This window comes from Ceratotherium simum, chromosome 33 (genome assembly GCF_057802395.1).
Source record: "Ceratotherium simum simum isolate JZ-2026a chromosome 33, ASM5780239v1, whole genome shotgun sequence".
Classification (NCBI taxonomy): domain Eukaryota; kingdom Metazoa; phylum Chordata; class Mammalia; order Perissodactyla; family Rhinocerotidae; genus Ceratotherium; species Ceratotherium simum.
In genome coordinates, this window is record NC_141932.1 from 1,315,743 (window position 1) to 1,336,085 (window position 20,343).

Here is a 20,343-nt window from a genome sequence, read left to right on the forward strand (position 1 = left end):
GCTGGCCTGCTAATGTAGTGGTTAAGTTCACGCACTTCGCTTTAGTGGCCCAGAGTTCACAGGTTCGGATCCTAGGTGCAGACCTATACACCACTCATCAAGCCGTGCTGTGATGGTGACCCACATACAAAGTAGAGGAAGACTGGCACAGATGTTAGCTCAGGGCCAGTCTTCCTCATACACACACCAAAAAAAACCAGAAAAGAAACAACAGGCCCACGGTAGTCACTTGCCGCCAGGATAGCAAACCAAGACATAATTGCAATTTCACCCCCTCCCAGGAATGTGACTTTAAACTGATCACTTCAGAAATTGAGGTAATCTGTCTGGTTAGACCCCAGCGCCCTTCCCCCAAAGAAAGGTGACCTTGCCTGGAAGAGTCCTTTCTTTTCTTTTGGTAATAACTGTCTGGTCCCGCCCAGTTTCTGCCTATAAATAGCGTCCATTCATACAACTCCTGGAGCACCTTTCTGTTTATTAGTTGAGATGTTGCCGGATTCAGGAATCCTTCAGTGAAGCCAATTAGATCTTTAAATTTATTCGGTGGAGTTTTTGTTTGTTAACAGCACTCAAAACGAACGGCATCTCTGGTTGTTTTTGGTTGGCCGTTCTGGCACTGACTCTTCATCAGATGTGGAACCTGAGATGAATGGTTTCAGTATCTCTGATCTCCAGGTTTCTCATCATTAAAAAAAGAAAAATACAAATTTGGAAACATAGCAGGGCTCAACCTGCAGAGTGGTGAAGATTGAACAAGCTAATATTTAACGTTCTTGATACTGTTGTTTTAGAAATCTGTCTCATCTGTATAAAATGGCTGGTTGACACGCGGGGAGCACCAGGGAAGTGGTTACTTGTGCGCAGGAAGCCCCTGTTAGTTCAAGGAAAGATGAGAGCCCCAGAGCAATTCCCGGGCGCTCTTTCATTCTGGTGTGTCACAGTTGCAAGGGAAGCCTGGTTTCTCATTCCTGCTTTTATCTGCTGGAGATCTGCTTCCTCAGGACACTGCCCTTCCCCAAGAAGGAGCCTGGGAGCAGGACCGTGTTGGCTGTTGGAGATACAAAGTCATTTCCCAGCTGAGTGAGTGTTTTCCAAATCTTTCTGAGACATTTTCTTATCAGGACCTGAGTGTTGGCCTTGTTTGTGTCAGTTTCCATCTAACTCATGGTCCTTTCGGGTCTGGATCTGCAGCTCCTTTCAGTATAGCAAAGGGTGGAGGCCAGTGGAAGACTTCAGAGTGGTGTCCTCCTCTCTTAGTGCTCCCGCAAACAGGAGCTTCTTCTTTCTTAGCTTTCCGCTAGGAGCTTCTGTAGAGTGTTGAATCCCTGCTCTCCTCTCCGAAGAAAACGTAAACATTGATTACAACTCAGATTGTATGCCTGCAGGTTTGGAATTCAGGCTGTTTGCCGGACCCTTGTCAAAGCTGCATCATGTGGTCCCCACAGACGGTATGTGTGTCCTTGCAGTCGCTCAGGTCAGAAGGTATCTGGAGTCGTCCTTGACTTCTCTCATGGTTCTGTACATGCATCCCGTCATTCCAGTTGACTCTGCCTTCAAAGTCTGTGCAGAAGCGGACCACTGATTATCCTCTGCCCACCCAAGCGCCCTAGTCAGTGGGCTCCCAGCCGGTTTCCATTTCTGCCCTTACCCTTCTTCAGTCTTCAACCAGTAAAGCCGTCAGAAGGATCCTGTTCACGTATAAGATGGTGCCAGGCCTTTGCTGAAAACTCTAGCGGGTCTGGCTCAGAGGGGAAGCCACAGTTGTGCGATGACCTGTAAAGCTGTGTACAGCCAGCCCTCCGTTACTGCTCTGCTCACGGCTTCAGCCTCTCTGACCGCGCTGGCGTGGACACTGTTGTTCCCTGTGAGCTCTAGGCAAACTCCACTGACTCTGGGCTGTGAAAATTGCTGGACTATCTGCTTGGACTGCTCTTCCCCCTTGTGATATTGTGTTTTATAAGAAATTGGTATTTGGTCTTCATTCTGCTTTGTGGCAAAGAGCTCCCAGAACCCTTGGAATTGCCTTTGAAGAGCGCGATAAAGGAGTCTCTTGTTATGTTAATGAGGTGACTTTGGATGCCACCTAAGGGTGGGGCTGGTTGCTAGGAGAACCAACCTTGCCATCAGAGAGTTGCACAGTTCAGTCCCACCCACCCCCACCCTAACCTGGGGGTAGGAGCAGGGCTGGAGGTTGACTCTGTTGCTAATGGCCAGTGATTTATTAATCATTCCTGTGCAATGAAGCCTCCATAAAACCCAAAGGATGGGGTGCGGGGAGCTTCCAGGTTGGTGAACACTTGGAGGTTGGTGAGAGCAGTGAGCTCCTGGAGAACATGTAAGCTCTGCGCCCTTTCCCCATACCTCACCCTGTGCATCTCTTCTATCTGGCTGCTCCCGAGTTCTGTCGTTTATAGTAAACTGGTGATGTGGTAAGTGAAGTGTTTCTTTGAATTCTCAGCCCCGCTAGCAAATTAATCGAACTCAAAGAGGGGCTCTTTGGAACCTCTGATTTATAGTCATTTGGTCCGAAGCTCAGGTAATAAGCTTGGGCTTGTGACTGGTGTCTGAAGTGGCGAGGAGCGGCTTCAAGGGACCGAGCCCTTAACCTGTAGGATCTGATGCCATCTCCAGGTACATAGTGTCAGAATGGAGTTGAGTTGTAGGACACCCAGCTAGTGTGAGAGACTTGCTTGTTGGTGTGGGAACCCTCCCCACGTTGGAATTGTTGAGGGCAGAATGTAGTTGGTGTCAGTGAAGTGGGATTGGCTAAAACAGCCCTAGCTCATGAAACCATGTGGTTTGGGGAGAGAAAGGGTGAAAGGGCAGGAGATGAGGAAGCCTCGATTCCTGGGGGGGGCCACAGGGTCACCCATGGTTTGGAGCAGCGGCTGGGCTGCAGTCAGTTACTAAATGTAAATGTTGCCAATGGAATTCAGAGACAGATCCAACTCCTGGCAGCTGGTTCCCTGGCTGGATAAGGAAGCGCAGACTAATAAGGAAAAGGCAAAATATTGAAACCCTTGGTTACTGTTATCTGTAACAGCTAAACTAAAAGTAGAAGAGAGTGGTGGGTCGGACCTTTATGCTGGACCAAAATCAGATTTCAGTGAGTCTCAGCTTTGGCCACTGGCCTCAAAAGCCACTCCCCAAAGGAAAAATTATGCAAGGACAAGAAAAGTATCTCTAAGACCTCTGGTCTCCAAGAAGGTAGTAAACATGGAGGCAAAACCAGGAAACTGTTGAAACCAGGGGTGTAGTGTGGAGTTGTTGTTCCATTTTGTGGATCAGAACCATCAGCTTCCTGAGGAACCTTTATAGAAATGGATTGGGAGTGACTCACTTGGCCGCTGTGTCTTTGGTTGTGAAGCTGCCGAGTGGAAGAGCGTGTTTGGTTTGATGTGGGACCCACAGCGCGCTGTGGAACAATCACAGATGGCTGTACGTGATCCCGACACACAGGAGGTTACTCCCAGGGAACAGCCTGCCTGGTGGACTGGATAAAGGCAGCTGTAAGGTCTGCTTACCCTGATAAGGGGGACTGTCCATCTACCTTCTGAATGCCAAGTGGAGCACCCAGATGAAGCAGCTGGTGGGCTTCGTATGCAAGCCATGGGGAACTGGCTTCAGGATGACCAGGACATTCACCCACCGAATGTGCCCGTTACCCGGATCATGGTAAATGCTGTGGTTGAGGGGGCCCATTTCACGTGGGCACCCCATTTAACCTTGTTTTTGAAAACCAAAGAGACCTTATGGAAGTGCGCTCTCAGCTTTCCCGCAAGGGTCTTGCAGATGCTAATAAAAACATTAGGTTAATTAACGAGAGAATGGGAAGAGGCCAAAGGGACTTTTCCAGTGTAGGTAGAAATTTTTAAATGGGTATTAAGAAATGAGATGAATAGAAGAAATACTGATAGGAGCAAAACAAAGAGGAAATAGAAGTGGAAAATTAGGGAACTTGTGCTAGCAGGCGGAAATCTTTAGATGGTTATTAAGAAATGGGTTGAATACAGCAGACATTGATGGGGTTGAAACAAAGGTTTTAATACAACACTACCAAAGGTTGGGTGGGCCAAAGGGTCCCCCTGCTGGCTCCCAACATTAAATGGCCCCAAACAAGTCTGCTCTATTTATCCCAGTTTGGAGGAATTTAAGAAGCTGGAAAGCAGAGATTACTCTGAGAAACTGTAACCGGCAAACAGCTATTGATGATTAAGCAGCTAGTAACTATGGGGGATTGGAATATGCGAACTCAAAATGTGTCTCTGCCTGAATGACGTTTTGACCCCCACTAACTGACTAAAGGAGTTTGGGATGGGAGGCCTGCCCTCAGAAAAGGCCATTACTATAGATATCTCCGAGTACCTGGGTGGGTCGTGCTAAGCCCATTCTTAGTTCTAGTTACCCTTTATGAGAGATCTTTACATTTGTAAAGAAAATCTCCACTGGTAAAGGTATCTTCTTCCCTATACCAGGAGGGGGGGTGCGGGAGATGGCCTTACTTAGAAACTTATCAGAATGGAAAATGAAGACTTAAATCTGCATGATAAACTTACTCATTGTTAACTGTGCTGTTTGGGCAATGTGCTATCTGACTCCCACTAGGTTGCTATAGATGACATCTCCCTGGCGCCTGGGTTACCATGGTAATGGGTGTTTGAGCTATTTTTTTTCAGAAACTGAACCCTTTGTCCACTTCAGCCTGGATAGAGACTACCAGCCCATCAACTGGGCCCTTTTGATGGCAAGAGGTTGGAACTCCACCCTCAGGGCATGCTAATGCTGCCATTCTGTGAACATGTGTCCTACAAAGAGGCATGAAGGCTGACTATGCTTGCACAGATCATCAGTTACCTCATCCCTCCTCACCTCCAATCATTTTTCAGACCACTTTGCCCCTTCTGCATAAATACCCCTGAGTCCCTGTTTTCAGTTGAGACTTGTTCTCCCGTTTTCCTCACTGGGCTTCCTTGTGATTAAACCCTCTCTCTGCAATCTTGTTGTACTCTCTCTCTCTGCAATCTTGTCTCCGTGATTGGCTTTCTGGGCAGCGGGCAAAAACGGACCTGGTGCGCTAACAAAACCTGACCAGCAATCACATGGGGCAGTGGTTAGGCAGATGAATCAAGTTAAAGATTGACAAAAGGCCAGGGTCCCTTGGCTCGACCCCTTGCTGGGGAACCAAAGTGGGTAAAATGGTTGGCGGTGAGAAAGGTGGAGAAGAGAGTTCTCCAGGATGTAGAGAAGTTGCCTCTACGTTACCTGAATGTCTGATGTGAATGGTTATTATGTCTGCCTGGGAAAGACTTGCCCTACCTAGTGCTGTGAAACCAAACCCTGTGATGACCTCCTAATGGAGGCTACAGTTAGGAATGTGAGGGTTGATGGAATTAAGGTAAAAGTTTGCGGGAGAAGTGCTGTGTGTGAACAGGCTTCGTGTGAAGTGGTTGCTTCTGATGGTATTATGAGAATGGAAATTGTATGTGACTGGGTGATGTTTCCTCTTCTGAGTATTGTAAACAGAATGCAGGTCAATCTGCCCTTCAGGCAATGTTAGTTGGACCTCCTAGGTGGGAACCAGTAAGACTGCCTGAGCCCACATAATGTGGAATAGAAGCTGGAGGGCTGGTAGGGACAAATTCTCTGTGAGATGCACCTATGTGGAGTGTAGACTAGGGCTTATGACAAAAAGCCTGTGAGTGCCTCTGTGGTGTTATGATTTGCAATAAGTATATTTGGTCTTTGTCCCCTTTCTGGCACAGAGCTCCTAAAACCCTTGGCACTTCCGGTGATGAGAGCCATGAAGGTGTCTTTTGTTGTGTGAATGAAGTGACTTTTGGAAAGCACCTAGGATGGGGGCTCTTGGCAGTGCAGCCAACCATGTGATGAGAGGGTTGGAACTTTCATTCTACCACCCCCTGAATTCCAGGAGGGGAGAGGATTGAGTCCAATCAGCAGTGGCCAATGATTTGACCAATTATGCCTGTGCATTGAAGCCACCACAAAAACCCAAAAGGACAGGAGTTGGAGACCTTCCGTGTTGGTGAACATGCAGATTCCGGGCGAGTGGCCCACTCACACTCAGAGAGGGCATGGAAGCTCCTTGCCCCTTTCCCAGACCTTGCCCGATGCCTCTCTCCATCTATATCCTTTATCACCTCCATTAATAAAGTGGTAGACGTAAGTGTTTGCCTGAGTTCTGTGAGCTAGGAGGTTAGGGGAACCTCCAGTTTGTAGCCAAGTCGGACAGAAGTTGTGGGTGACCTGGGGACCCACTCCTTGCAATTGGCATCTGAAGTGGGGGGCAGTCTGATGGGACTGAACCCTTAACCTGTGGGATCTGACGCTACCTCCAGGTAGCTAGAGTCAGAATTGAGTTGAATCCTAGGACACCCAGCTCTTGTCAGAGAATTGGTGGTATGGGTAACCCCCCCACACGTGGTGGAATTTTGTCCCAGAATTGTGTTCCCCTGATGAGCACAAGCATGACTGATTTTCTCCTTCTTTTCCTTCAACTGTGGTGAATAAACGACAAGCAATAGGGTTTATTGGAGTATATGAGGAAGCCATTGGGATTAAAACTAATTCAGCCTACCCTTGTGTTTCCAGAAAGGCCTGATGTGGCCTATTGAGCATGCATTGTACATCTGCTTTCACGTTAACAATGTCCCAAAGCCAAGAATGTGCCTTTAAAAATAGGGATTTGGGGCCAGCCCCGTGGCTTAGCGGTTAGGTGTGCGCTCCGCTGCTGGCGGCCCGGGTTCGGATGCTGGGCGCGCACTGATGCACCGCTTCTCCAGCCATGCTGGGGCCACGTCCCACATACAACAACTAGAAGGATGTGCAACTGTGACATACAGCTGTCTACTGGGGCTTTGGGGAAAAAAAAAAAAGGACGAGGATTGGCTATAGATGTTAGCTCAGAGCTGGTCTTCCTCAGCAAAAAGAAAAAAGAGGAGGAATAGCATGGATGTTAGCTCAGGTCTGATCTTCCTCACAAAAAATAAATAAATAAAAATCAAGATAGGGATTTGGCTTCCCCCCATATCGGCCTTTCTTTAAGGATAAGCATCTCTTCCCAGGAGCTAAGGATTAATTACTGACCTGCTGTGTTCACCTTGTGACCAGTGACCCACTGAACAGTCTCGTGACCGTTGTAAAAGGGACATTTCTGTCATGTGATGTATGGGCTTTGCTCCAAGGTGGTATGTTACCACTCTGTACACGACGCTTCTTTGGAGTGCTTCCTCCCTTTGTGAAGGTACTCTCCTGGGGTACGTGGTCCTTAGGCTTGGCTCCTAATAAACTCACCCCAGTTTTGATTTATAGATTGATTATGGATTATTAGCTTCAACAACTGTCACATTCAGAGTAGACCCTTCTTGAACACCCACTTAGATTTGCATTAATCTTCCTTCACCCATCACTTGCAGTTCTCCATCGCTGCTTCCTGGCTTTCCACAGCACTTACTGCTCGGTAGCTGGTCCACGGTGTGTTTAGCATATGCGTGTGGGGTCCTCTGTCTCCTCCTACTGGACAGGGTTTTTTTCTTTTTATTGACCCTTATGTTTTGAACACCAGGAGTGGTATGTAGCTTATAGATGCTTAGTAAATAATTGTTGAGTGAATAAATGATGAGCAAATGGTGAAGGAGATGTATAGTCCCTCTTCCCCTGAATTATGATGCAGAAGGTTACCCACAAGAAGAGTCCTAAATGGGTTGTATGCTTGTTGAGGAAAGTCTGATTTCTCTGGAAAAGTAGATGATGAAAATGAAGAAACACGTTTTTACAAAAAATATAAATGGAAGAGAGCTAGTTGGCACAATCACTCATTGATTCATCTTCTAAACATCTGGGAAGTACCTATCGGGAAGCCTCGTACTTGCTGCTAGGTTGATGCGAAGAGGCAGGACTTCATGATCCAGTGCAGTGCTGTTCAATGTAACTGTCTACAGTGGTGGACATATTCTATATGTGGGCTGTCCAGCAGATGTGCCACCAGCCACAGGTGGCTACTGAGCACATGAATAGGGGCTAGGATGACTGAGGAACTGAATCTTCCCTTTTGTTTAATTTTAATGAATTTAAACATATAGTTACATGTGGCTAGTAGCTGCCATAGTGAATAGTGTGGGACTAATGAAAAAGAATAAAAGCATTTAATGTTAAGAACAGTGCTCACACAGATATATGGTCTCTGTGCTTTGGGGACAGAGGTGAGTGAATCTTCAGGCGCCCAGACTAGTGAAAGGGCTGAGAATGTTGCAGCTTCCCTGGGAAGAAATGTTGGAGCTGAGTTCTGGTTGCTTGCGGGACTAGGGAGCCAGAGTGGAAGTGAGGGTATCCAGAACTGAGAGAACACCTTGAGCGTCATCAGAGAGGCCTAAAGAGTCCTTCCAGGAGCTGCAATAATTTTCTAAGAAGTGGTTCTCCACCAGTGGCCATTTTGGACACCCACCCCATGGGATATTTAACGGTGTCTGGAGACAGTTTTGGTTGTTGTAATCTGAGGCATGGCAGGAGTTGGTTGCTGTCATCTTGTGGGTAGAGGACAAGGGTGGGGCCAAACATTCTATACTGCACAGGACACCCAAACACACAGAATTATTTTGTCCAAAATGTCACTAGGACTGAGGTTGAGATGTCCTGATCTAAAGAAAAAACAAAGAATATCTATTGATAAGATTATGTCAGGGTCACCCCCAGTGGCCTGGTGTTTAAGTTCAGTAAGCTTTGTTTCGGTGGCCCTGGTTCAGTTCCCAGGCACCGACCTACACCACTCTATCAGTGGCCATGCTGCAGTGGCTCACGTACAAAAAGAGGAAGATTGGTAGCGGATGTTAGCTCAGGGTGAATCTTCCTCAGCAAACAAAAAAATAAATAAAAGATTGTGTGATTTATATTCTTTAAACTGTCAATATGATGACACTCATTATTGCACTTTCAATATTTAAAATAGGAAAGAAAAGTCCTTGTATTGCTGGAATAAAACACAGTGCTTTATATTCAATGATTTATTAGGTGAGATTTGTAAAAGTCCTTCATTTTGAAACCATTGTGGAAAATAGGGAAAAGCGGCACACTTTTCAGTTTCTGTAATGAGGCTACCTAACAACTTTAAATACCCGAGAAATATGAAATCCCCTGGTTACAATCGAATACCAGTGTGGCTCGTGAACCATGGCAACACTTGCAGACGAGGTCATCACATACTGAGCCAAGTAACCACTCTTTGAGAGGAAAGACAATCACAGTATGTTCTGTTTAGCTGCCGAAGACCTCGAAATGCCAGTTTAAATGTCTCGGTTTTATGCACATCTAGGGCTTTGACTAACTAGTAAGCTATTCTTGATCATTTACAATTTTTCTAAAAGTTTATTACTTCAGATAACATTGTGGATGAATACTGAGGAAAGGATGTCTGAGCATATCTAAAAATATTTCCTTAGAATATTTTCCTAGCAGTTTTTCCTTTCTTTTATTCCTTGCCTGTACTTCAAGTCCTAGTCAAGGATTACCTCTGACATGGTGCTATCAGTGTTCTCTCCCAGGAGCCTCATTTTAATCATCAAATGACTGAACAAATGTTTAAACATATACCATAGGTATATCTTTCTTTTTTATTTATAAATTACTTAACATGTTTGTCTGTCTTAAATATAAAGATGTCTATTTTTTTCAGAATCCAGAGCATCATTTTTTCGTGCCCTGAACCTTAGTGTATCATCGTGACCATTCATGTCGGAGACAGGTGTTTTAGCCTCTGGTGTTACTAGGTTCCTATCACTGCTGCTATTAAAGACACAACTCAGGGCCGGCCCTGTGGCTTGGTGGTTAAGTGCGCGCGCTGCGATGCTGGCGGCCCGGGTTCGGATCCCGGGTGCGCATCGAGGCACCACTTCTCTGTCCATCCTGGGGCCGAGTCCCACATACAGCAACTAGAAGGGTGTGCAGCTATGACATACAACTATCTACTGGGGCTTTGGGGGCAAAAAATAAAATAAATAAAATCTTTAAAGACACAACTCAGCACTTGATTATATGTGACACAATGTCAGGAATGTTGAATGCGGATTCTTTTTGGTCTAATTATCTTCTGAAGGAAAGGTCTTATGTTTGTCTCTCGTCATTATTGCACAGAAGCACCCTGACCATGCCTGGCAGTTGTAACAACTGTTGAAACCTGTTGCCTCTTCTACAACCAGGGCAGTTTTTACCACTTGTCCAGAGACGGAAGAGGCCTCAGTCATCTCAGGTGACGTTTTGTGACACAGCCATAGACTTCTCTCGTAAAGAGTGTCAATGACTAGATTCTGCTCACAGAGATTTATACTCGGATGTGGTTGTGCGGATTATGAGAACCTATTCTTTCTCATCTTCTGCCACTCTGAGTTTCCAGGGAACCTCCTAAGTAATTATGTCTGAACTTCTGTTCCATGTTTCCAAGGAAGTGAGCAGCTCCACTGTGCTGTTTCTGAAGCTTGTCTTCCCATTTCAACAACATCCTTCAATTTTTCCTCTAATCCTTCTTGTGGTGGCTTCTCCTCCCTGAGGACTATAGCTTTGTAGGACTAAGGTGCGTGGGGTCATCTTTGTGGAGGAAGGGAAAGAGCCCTAGAGACTGGTGGCAAAAACCTCTCAAAAGGTATGTTTCCATTTGAGTTATGGTGAATTAGGCAAAAGAAATCTTTGTAGAAACGATTCTTATAGAAGTGTGACGACATTTTAGGATGTTGTAGGGATACTGTATTCTAAGATCCCAGATGAAAGTTGAGGGATCATCAGCCTCAATGCCAAAAGGACCGTTCATTTTCCCATCTCCACTTATTATCTGTCTGTATCTGTCATGGCATCTGCTCTAAGGTCTAGGTGTTTACCGTCATAACAAGTCAAAGAGATATTTTACTTTTGAATGGCAAATTCTTCTTCTTAAGTTCACTTAAGGAAAATCTACTACTGGTTTTTGGCTAAGAAAAGCTGTCAATTAGATGGAAAATCACTTTTCCTCTAAAGGTGAGCTTCACAGACCAGATATGAACTTAGGTGTTAGAGGAAGTGAAGAGCACAGAAGATGGTTTCCAGGAACATTTTCCAACGTCCAGTAAATGACCATGTGATTTCACAGACCCTACATAAACGCTGGAGATCTAACTCTTTGTGAGCCGTAGGAGCATTTACATTAAAATTATTTTGTGAGCATTCCTCTTTCTCATTAGTACACTGCCATAAATTGTCCGTTTTAAGCAGATTAAAATGGCACTAAATTTCATGTTAACTTGCATTGGAGAACCAAGGCAGTGAGACAAAGTATAATCTTTCACATGAATGTAGGCTCAAAATGATGGCCTTGAATCCAGAATGCCTTTCTCAGTTTCCCTCTGATTCCACCATTTTTCACATACTAATTGCTTATTTTTAACATATTCTCCTATCTCCCTGTCTGTTCCTGCCTCTGTGTATAGGCTGTATTCTTGGCGCTTCTCTGCTGTGTTTAGAAATCATTGAGATATCGAGTGGAGAGGGGCTGTACTTTTGTGCCATTTTCTAACTCCCAACACAGAAGTTTATTTTCAAGAAATACAGGGGAAAAGGCAGTGATTTGCTTTATTGCTATATTTCAGGTTGGAGTTCAAGATGGAAAATCCATGAATATCAACACGGGAGGATATTTATAAAGATGATTTATCCCAAAGGTTAGTATAGAGTAAAAATTAGAGTAGTATCTTAAATGCTCCAAGTTTCACAAGGACTGGGAATATATACTGCAGTTGGTGGGCGTAGGGAAAGCAGGTAGAACATTTCTGACAGTGACCGTCACCTTTGCAGAAAGCCCCAGTGGGGAAGATGTTTATGAATACAATAATTTGCTCTTCTCGTGGGCACACAGCTCAACCTCATTTCCTACAGGGGTGACCAAATGACTAATTCTTGTCAAGAGAATGGGACTGGAAGTCACCTGTGTGGAAGTGGTGAGACTCCTCCACTTCCCTCTGGTTTCCTGTTGGTCAGCTCCGTGATGCCAGGGAGGCCTTAAAGCCACATGTTGACAATAGAAGGCATCTTAGTCCCTGAATCACTGTGTGGTGCAGAGCTTCCTGCTGCCACACATGGACATGACTATGAGTGAGAAGAAAACTCATCCTGTGCTAAGCCACTGAGATAGTGTACATTTGCGAAATCAGCTGTGTTTAACTTAGGCTAACTCACATCTCGAGGTACAAAGAGATCATACAACTCTTCCAGGGTCAGAAGGCTGCTGGGGACAAACCGAGGTGATAAGCCTCAGCAGTTGGATCTCAGAGCCTGACTCGTACATGATGCCACCCACTCCTTCCCCAGCAGCAGTGAAGAGTGGGTTGAATCAGAAGCACAGAGGGACCACAGGCCACAGGGCTCCATAGCCACCTAGGTCCCCAGGAAGGTCACAACAAACTTCCACTGACTGGCAGAAGCAGTGGGCCCCTCACTGTCTGCAGGCTGCAGTGCCTCCCACCTACTTGGCTCTAGTCTACCCATGCAGGTGGGTACATATAGAGAAATAAGACACACTTAAAATTGCCTAAAGATATAGTTTGTATCCAGATTGCAATCAATCTGCCCTAAAGAACAGGTACTACAACTGAGAAAATTCAGCTCTGATAACACATTTATCATAATTTTAAATCTTAAGATGTTGAGTGGGAAAATTATTGGGTTTATGAGAGAACTCTTAGATTTTAGAAGCATGTTCTGAAGAGATTATGCATTAAAATACATGATGTCTGGGATTATAAGTGAAATAATATACTAATGTGCATGGGGTAGATGAAACAAGAGCAAGTATGAGGGGATAAATAATGATGGAAGATTGCAAAAATACTGCAGCCACTGTCCCATACCAAAATAGCATTTATTTTGTTGTTCTCTTTTTGAGATGGATGTCAGATGCCAAAAGGAATTGAATATGGTACGATATGGAGTAAGACACATTAAGTAGGTAAAAGTGTTACTGCATGAACTAGACACAATACTTAACTATACAGGTGTTAGCAAACCTGAAGTGAGTTCACTCACCTGTCACACAGCAAGGTAATCTCTGACACCAGGTGTAGTGGAAGAAAGTGGGAGTTTTATTACAAAGCGCTGAGCAAGGAGAACGGGCAGCTAATGCTGTAATCTCAAACTCCTGGAAGAGCTCCAAGCAAGGTTTATTATTTGGTGTTTTAGGTAGGAGAGGGGGAGCATGTGGCTCAAGTTTGCAACTGTCATTGTAGCGCCCAGTGCTTCTGTGAGATGCTTAGTCAGGCGGGGCCTGTCAGCAAGCTGCTCTCTGATGAGCTGTCCTCCTGCTGTTCTTGCTGTTCTGCCAGGCAAGCTCAGAGAAACTGGTTATTTTGGTTCCCACATCAACCTTGTGGGTACAAGGCATGGTTTCACCCTAATCCAGGGAAATTTTAACCCCTTCACCCTCAGTTTCACAGGCAGGAGACAAGTTTTCTGTGAGAATCACTGTCAAGAGATACATCTGTGTACTCCTGCATCAAGGGGGCCCAACATCCATCCTGTGTCTTCCTTGTCATGACACTATCCCACTATCCAGAGTATTTCTTTTGTCTTGATCAGAGCTACTCAGAATGACAGTACGATACTGTTTATCAGCTGTAGTTTCCAGTGGCTCCGTTATGTGTCTAAATGTATGCCCTGGTATGTACGTTTGGATTGACGGGTTGGACGACATCTTGAAGGATATTTGTAGACTCTGGGAACATGGTGAGTTTCACAGAGTCTGAAAAAATGTCACCAAACCCTTGGGCAATAAGTTGCAGACAGTCCTCAAACATCTGACTACGGCCCCTTTAAGAAGCAGAGGCCCTCCTCAGCCTTTGGAATAGAGCTGCCATTTCCCAGCGCCCCTCGCAGTGTGGCTTCCCCTTTTCTCCTGGACTTTCGACACCTAGCGTTTTGTGTGGATCGCTGTGGGTTATGGGAGATGCACTACCCAGAAGGCTGTGCGACCTCTGGCAGCGTCCGGCAGCCAATGAAGTGAGGGAGAAGGCGTTTCTGCGGGAGGTGGTGCAGTCAGGGCGGGACTTCCGGCCTCCGCTTTCTGGGTGTCACTTTCTGCTCCCGTGTTCCCACAGGTGGGGAGCACCGGAGCGCTGGGTCGGGGCTGAGGTGACAGGACCGCGGAGGCGCGGGAGGTGGCGCTGTCCCCGCGGTGCAGGGCTGGTCTGAGGCTCGGCGACGCCAACCGTGGGACCCGCGCTAGGGCCGGAACAGGGACCGCCGTGCCCGGGTCCCCTCCTTTCCCGCCGCTCCCGGCCCCGCCCCGCCCCGAGTCCGATGGCGGCGGCCGCGCGGAGGGAGCCGGCTCAGGTCAGTGCTCGTGCTCCGCTTCCTCCCCGCCCTCAGCCCAGCCCAGCCCTAGAGCCCCGAGTGCGGGCGCCGCTCACGGGCCTGCAGCCCAGGCCCCGGTGTCCGGGACGGGGAGGCGCTCGTGGGGCCTGTTTCTGAGAGCCGGGGTGACGGGTGTGGGAGAGGGTCCCAGGGGAGGGCCCGCGGGGAAGAGGCGTGGAGGGCGACTGAGCGGGAGGAGTCGGGGACCTGGTGTCCCTGTTCTGTGTGGAGTGAACAGAGTGTGAGAAGGTGTGTCATCTGGACTGGAGGCTGAAGGGCTGGTACTTCAATCCGAGGGCCTTGGGAGCGTTGGAGGGTTGTGAATGCAAGAGGGACGCAGTGTGCGTTAGAGCTTAAAAAGTTCACGAAACGTTGCTCAGTGAGAGAAAAGACTGGAGTGGGGGTGATGAGGGCAGTGAAGTACAGGGGGTTGAGTCCGTGTCCAAGGTCGCAGAGCTGGTAAGAGGCAGCTCTGAGGACTGAAACAGAGGTTAGTTAGTAAGTGAACCCGAGGTGACCAAGTTCCAGGGCTGAGTGGGGATACAGGGGAGGCCTGTCCACATGGAACCCCGCCATGGTTGCCTGTCTTTTCCCACAGGATCTGGTAATAGAAAAAGCATTTGTGGAACCTACACAGGGAAAGAGAGAGTGTTCCAATTCCTCAGTGGTCCTGACACCACGTGTCAGGTATTTTGGTGATTGAGTCTCTTCCTTTGCTGTATTTTTGGCTTTGGGGAGTAGGGACACTGGGGATACCCATAAGCCCAGAGTCCAGAGTGAGGCCAAGGGTAACGTGGAGGTGTTCCCATTTCTGAAAGCTTGTGTAAACAAGTGAGAAAGGTTATCCCAGGAACGGATACCAGTGTGTGCAAATACTTGGAGATATGACAGCAGGTCACTATTCTTTCTATTAAGAACAAAGAGTTGGCAGTCAAGCAAAAGGCCTGTAATGTGGCTGCCTGAGAAGTTGGGCCTCTGTTTGGGAGGTAATGGGAGGTTTGGATAAGAGGAAGGAGTTGGTCTTACCCAGATTTAACAGGCTCCATCTGGCTGGACGATGGAGACTAGACTTTGAGGTTAAGGGAGGAGGCAGGGAGCCCAGGAGGACACAATTGCTGCAACCCATATGAATGTTGATGGAGCAGAGTAGTGGCCATAGAGGTGAACAAAAAGTTAGACACTCTGTCTATTTTTTAGAGAAGCGTTGTAGGTGAGAGAGAGGAAGGGAAGAGTCAGGGATGACTGCATGTCACTGGTCCTAGCAGCTGAAGGGATGGAAGCTCCAACTGGGATGTGGAAGTTAGTGACAGATTAATTTTCCTTGGGAATATCACAAGGTTTTTTTGGCGCTGTTAAGAACCTGAGGTATTTCAGAGAACAGTGAGTGGAGGCATCAGATGGGCAGCTGGACACAGGTCTGGAAATCTGAGGAGGGGTTCAGGATGGAGACATTGAAAAGTGTTGTCTATTGTGGGACCAGGAGGGAGCTGTGCATCCCATTTAGGTGGGGGAACGCAGGTCGTCCTGGCGATGCTATTAGCTGGTCAGAAAGAGGAGGATGCATGATGAGTGGCTTTCTTGCTGTCCACCTAATGAGGTACAGAGGTGCCCACAAACCCAGGTGATGGGGAGAAGTGGTCATGGTGACCATATGGGAGAGAGCATGGTCTGGCAGGTGACTAAGGCGTCTGTGGGATGAGTGGACCTGAGATGGCTGTGGAGGCAGAGGAGTAACTGAGACAAGATGACACTGAGGCCAGGGCTCCTGCTCGTTCACTAATGTACAGCTTCACGAGAATTTTGTGATGAGCTTCACTGGGGTCTGGGGTGTTCAGCGTTGATGGTGGATGAGGTGTTGGGCAAATGTGGTCATTTGTGAGAGTCACTGTGCCTGGCACAGAGACCATCAGGGCTGGAGTTTTAAGGAAGGTTGAGTGGAGAGAGGAGGATTGTGGTCTCTGAGGAGACAGCAAGCGCAGCACAGAAGTGGAAGTAGGTCATGGGCATCTGTAGTTCACATGAGCTTCTGAGTGGCTAATATTGAAGCAAGGATCAGAGGGATAGAGGAGGCCTTCAGAGCAGCATTTGGGGATTTCCTTAAATACAGAGCTGTGAGAGTGCAACTGTGGGCACTGAAGAATTGAGAGAGGTACAATCTACAGAATGATGTGCACATCGAGAGGACATGGTGTTGGAGACTGAAGGGGGAAGCACGGGCCCACATTTGGCTGTGTCCTGGAGTCCAAATCTGGAGACTCCAGGGGAATTGATTTACAGGATGGGTGGGACCCTACAGGCTAGGACCAGAGCTTGGATGACATCTCTGTGCTCCCGCTGCCTGATGTTTCTCAGGACTGAACACAGTGAATAAAGGGACCCTCAGGATAAGATGGGCATCAGTGGCATCTAGGCCTGGAATTCCTCTGAGGTGGGAAACTCTGGAGGAGGATGAGTGTGGAGTAGAAGTGTAGGGAGATGGATTATGGGATCTCAAAGAAACAGTGTTGATGGTTTCATCTGTCCCAATCATAACAGGACAGTGTGACCTTTCACGATGTTGCCGTGTACTTTTCCCGGAAGGAATGGAGGCTCCTTGATGAGGCTCAAAGATGCCTGTACCTGGATGTGATGTTGGAGAACTTTGCACTCATATCCTCACTGGGTAAGACTCTCACAGCCTCACCAGTGATCTGGACTAGGCTCTATTGCCCCTCCACAGCCATTCTCAGTCGTTTCATGTGGACCATGGACACTGCTTGCTTCCCCAGTTTCCTGGGTCGCTGCTGTGTTGCTAGGGCTGGGGTGTTTGCCCTGCCCTCTCCTCTCCTCTGCAGCCCTGATAACCTGTTGTATGGAACCCTCTTAGGAAGGGATTCCAGGTTGGTGGTGTTGCGGTGAGCTTAATGGATTCCACTGTGCTTGCCCGCCTCTCTGGGTAACTGTGTCCAGATCCAATCACTTCTGTGTCCTAGGTTTTGATCCCTTGTTTTTCCTGACATTTCCTCATGCCTGCTTGTGCCAGGCGTGCAGGCATTGTCATGGTCACTGCTTACCTGAAGCATGGGCTACTTTTCCCTGCCCTTCTGTATGGTTTGTAGTGTTTAGATCTGTTTTCTTTTTGTTTTTTCAGGGTTGTCTGAATATAAAATTATATGCATTCATCCCGTGGTATTCGTGGGGGTGTTGGTTCCAGGACCCCCCTCCTGGATACCAAAACCTAAGGATGCTCAAGTCTGTTTTATAAAACGGCATAATCTTTGCATATAATGTTTGCACAGCCTCCTGTATACTTTAAATCATCTCTAGATTACTGATAATACCTAGTAAAATGTAAATGCTGTGTAAATAGTTGCCTACACATCACTTCAGTTGTGTGGATTCACCGTGGTGCTCGGTGCCTGGCAAATTTAAGGTTTGCTTTTTGAAACTTTCTGAAATTTTCTTTTTTCAAATGTTTTTGATCTGTGGTTGGTTGAATTCACGGATGCGGAATCCTCCATACGGAGGCCGACTATATGTTAAAACGTACAACGTGATGATTTGATATATGTATACGGTGTGAAATAATTGCCACAGTGAAGTTAATTAAACATCCATCACCTCATACAGTTACCTTATTATGTTATTTTTGTGTTAAGAATGCTTAAGATCTACTTTCAGTAAATTTCAAGTATACGGTAGAGTATTATTAACTATAGTCACCATGCTGTAGATTACATCCTCAGAACTTACTAATCTTATAACTGCATGGTTGTACCTTTTGACCAACGTCTCCCCATTTCCCACGTGCCTCAGCTCCTGGCATTCCAGTCTCTGTTTCTATGATTTTTATTTATTATTTACATTCCAACCACAGTGAACAAGGGCTCCCTTCCATCGACACCCTCATCCACGCTTGTTATCTCTGCTCTCTTTGATGGTAGCAATTTTATCAGCTAGGAGGTGATATCTCACTGTGGTTTTGATTTGTATTTTCCCGATGGTTAGTGAGGAAGAGCATTTTTTCATATACTTGCTGGCTATTTGTGGATCTTCTTTGATAAAATGTCTACTCAGGTCCTTTGCCCATTTTTTTTTTTTATAATTTTATTTATTTATTTTTTCCCCCAAAGCCCCAGTAGATAGTTGTATGTCATAGCTGCACATCCCTCTAGTTGCTGTATGTGGGATGCGGCCTCAGCGGGGCCGGAGAAGCAGTGCGTCGGTGCGAGCCCAGGATCTGAACCCCGGGCCGCCAGTAGCAGAGCGCGCGCACTTAACCACTAAGCCACCGGGCCGGCCCCTCTTTGCCCATTTTTAATCAAATTTGTCTGTTGCTATTGAGTTGTATGAGTACTTTATATATTTTAGATATTAACCCCTCATGAGATACAACATTTGCAAATATTTTCTCCTTTTTCATTTTGTTGATTGCTTCCTTTGTTATGCAGAAGCATTTTAGTTTGATATAGCCTGCCTTTTTTTTTAATAGGAAATGCATTTTATTTTATTTTTATTTTTATTTTTTTTTAATTTTTTGTTTATTGCAGTAACATTGGTTTATAACATAGCCTGCCTTGTTTATTTTTGCCTCTGTTGCCTGTGCTTTTGGTGTCATATCGAAAAAGTTGTTGCGAAAATCAATGTCAAATCTTTTTCTCTGTTGTTTTCAAAGAGTTTTACATTTTCATGGGTTACATTTAAGTCTTTTATCCATTTCAAGTCAAGTTTTGTGAGTGGTGTAAGGTAGGGTCTCGGGGGCCTGGCCCCGTAGCTTAGTGGTTAAGTGCATGTGCTCCACTACTGGTGGCCCAGGTTGCTGAGGCAGCGTCCCACATACAGCAACTAGCAGGATGTTCACCTATAACATACAACTATCTACTGGGGCTTTGGGGAGAAAAAGGGGAAAAAAAAGGAGGAGGATTGGCAATACATGTTAGCTCAGGGCCAGTCTTCCTCAGCAAAAAAGGAGGATTGGCATGGATGTTAGCTCAGGACTGATCTTCCTCACCAAAAAAAAAAAATGCCATTGGAATTTTGGTAGAGATTGCATTGAGTCTGTAGCTTGCTTGGGGTAGTAGAGGTATTTTTACAATCATAATTCTTCCAATCCAAAAACATGGAATATCTTTCCATTTATTTGTGTCTTCTGTTTCTTTCTTCAGTGTCTTATACTTTTCAGTGTACAGGTCTTTTGCCTCCATGGTTAAACTTATTCTTAAGTATTTTATTGTTTTTCATGCTGTTTTAAAGGGAATTCATTTCTTAATTTCTTATTGAGATATTCTATTGTTAGTGTAAAGTTGCAATTGATTTTTGTGTATTGATTTTATGTTCTGCAAATTTACTGAGTTCATTTATTTGTTCTGACTGTTCTTTAGTGGAGGTGTTATGGTTTTCTTTATATAAAGTCATGTCATCTGCAAATACAGACAGTTTTACCTCTTTTTTTCTGATTCAGATACCTTTCATTTGTTTTTCTTCCCTTATTGCTCTGGCTAGGACTTCCAGTACTATTTTAAATAGCAGTGGCGAGGGCGGGTACCCTTCTTTTGTTCCTAATCTTAGAGGAAGAGCTTTTACCTTTTCATTGTTGAATACGCTGGTAGCTGTGGGCTTATAATGTATATATGGCCTTTGTGATATTGAGGTACATTCCTTCTACACCTGATTTTTTGAGAAGTTTTATTATGAAAGGATTCTGAATCTTGTCAAATGCTTTTTCTGCATCTCTTGAGATGATCATATGATATTTTGCCTTCATTCTGTTAATGTGGTATAGCACGTTTATTGATTTGCTTGTGATGAACATCCTTGCATCTCAAGGATTTATCCCACTTGGTCACAGTTGGTGATTCCTTTCATGGGCTGTTGAATTTGGTTTCCTAGTATTTTGTTGAGGTTTTTTACATCTATGGTCATCAGGGATTTTGGCCTGTAATTTTCTTTTCTTGTAATTTCCTTGTGTGGCTTTGGTACCAGGTA

At 45.9% G+C, this 20,343-nt stretch overlaps 1 protein-coding gene across 43 annotated transcripts in view; it reads left to right on the forward strand.

The window, feature by feature from the left end:
- LOC101391440 (uncharacterized) overlaps nt 1-20,343 on the forward strand; it is a 43,727-nt gene that overhangs the window by 12,351 nt on the left and 11,033 nt on the right. For 15 of the 43 annotated variants that reach the window (XM_087420938.1, XM_087420945.1, XM_087420934.1 and 12 more), the window contains 5 exons: nt 792-1,080; nt 1,386-10,258; nt 11,625-11,696; nt 14,124-14,358; nt 16,915-17,041. In XM_087420938.1, the coding sequence (XP_087277064.1) occupies nt 14,326-14,358; nt 16,915-17,041 (160 nt within the window). In that variant the 5' untranslated portion in view covers nt 792-1,080; nt 1,386-10,258; nt 11,625-11,696; nt 14,124-14,325. The other 28 variants (XM_087420956.1, XM_087420959.1, XM_087420961.1 and 25 more) reach the window with 21 other exon arrangements.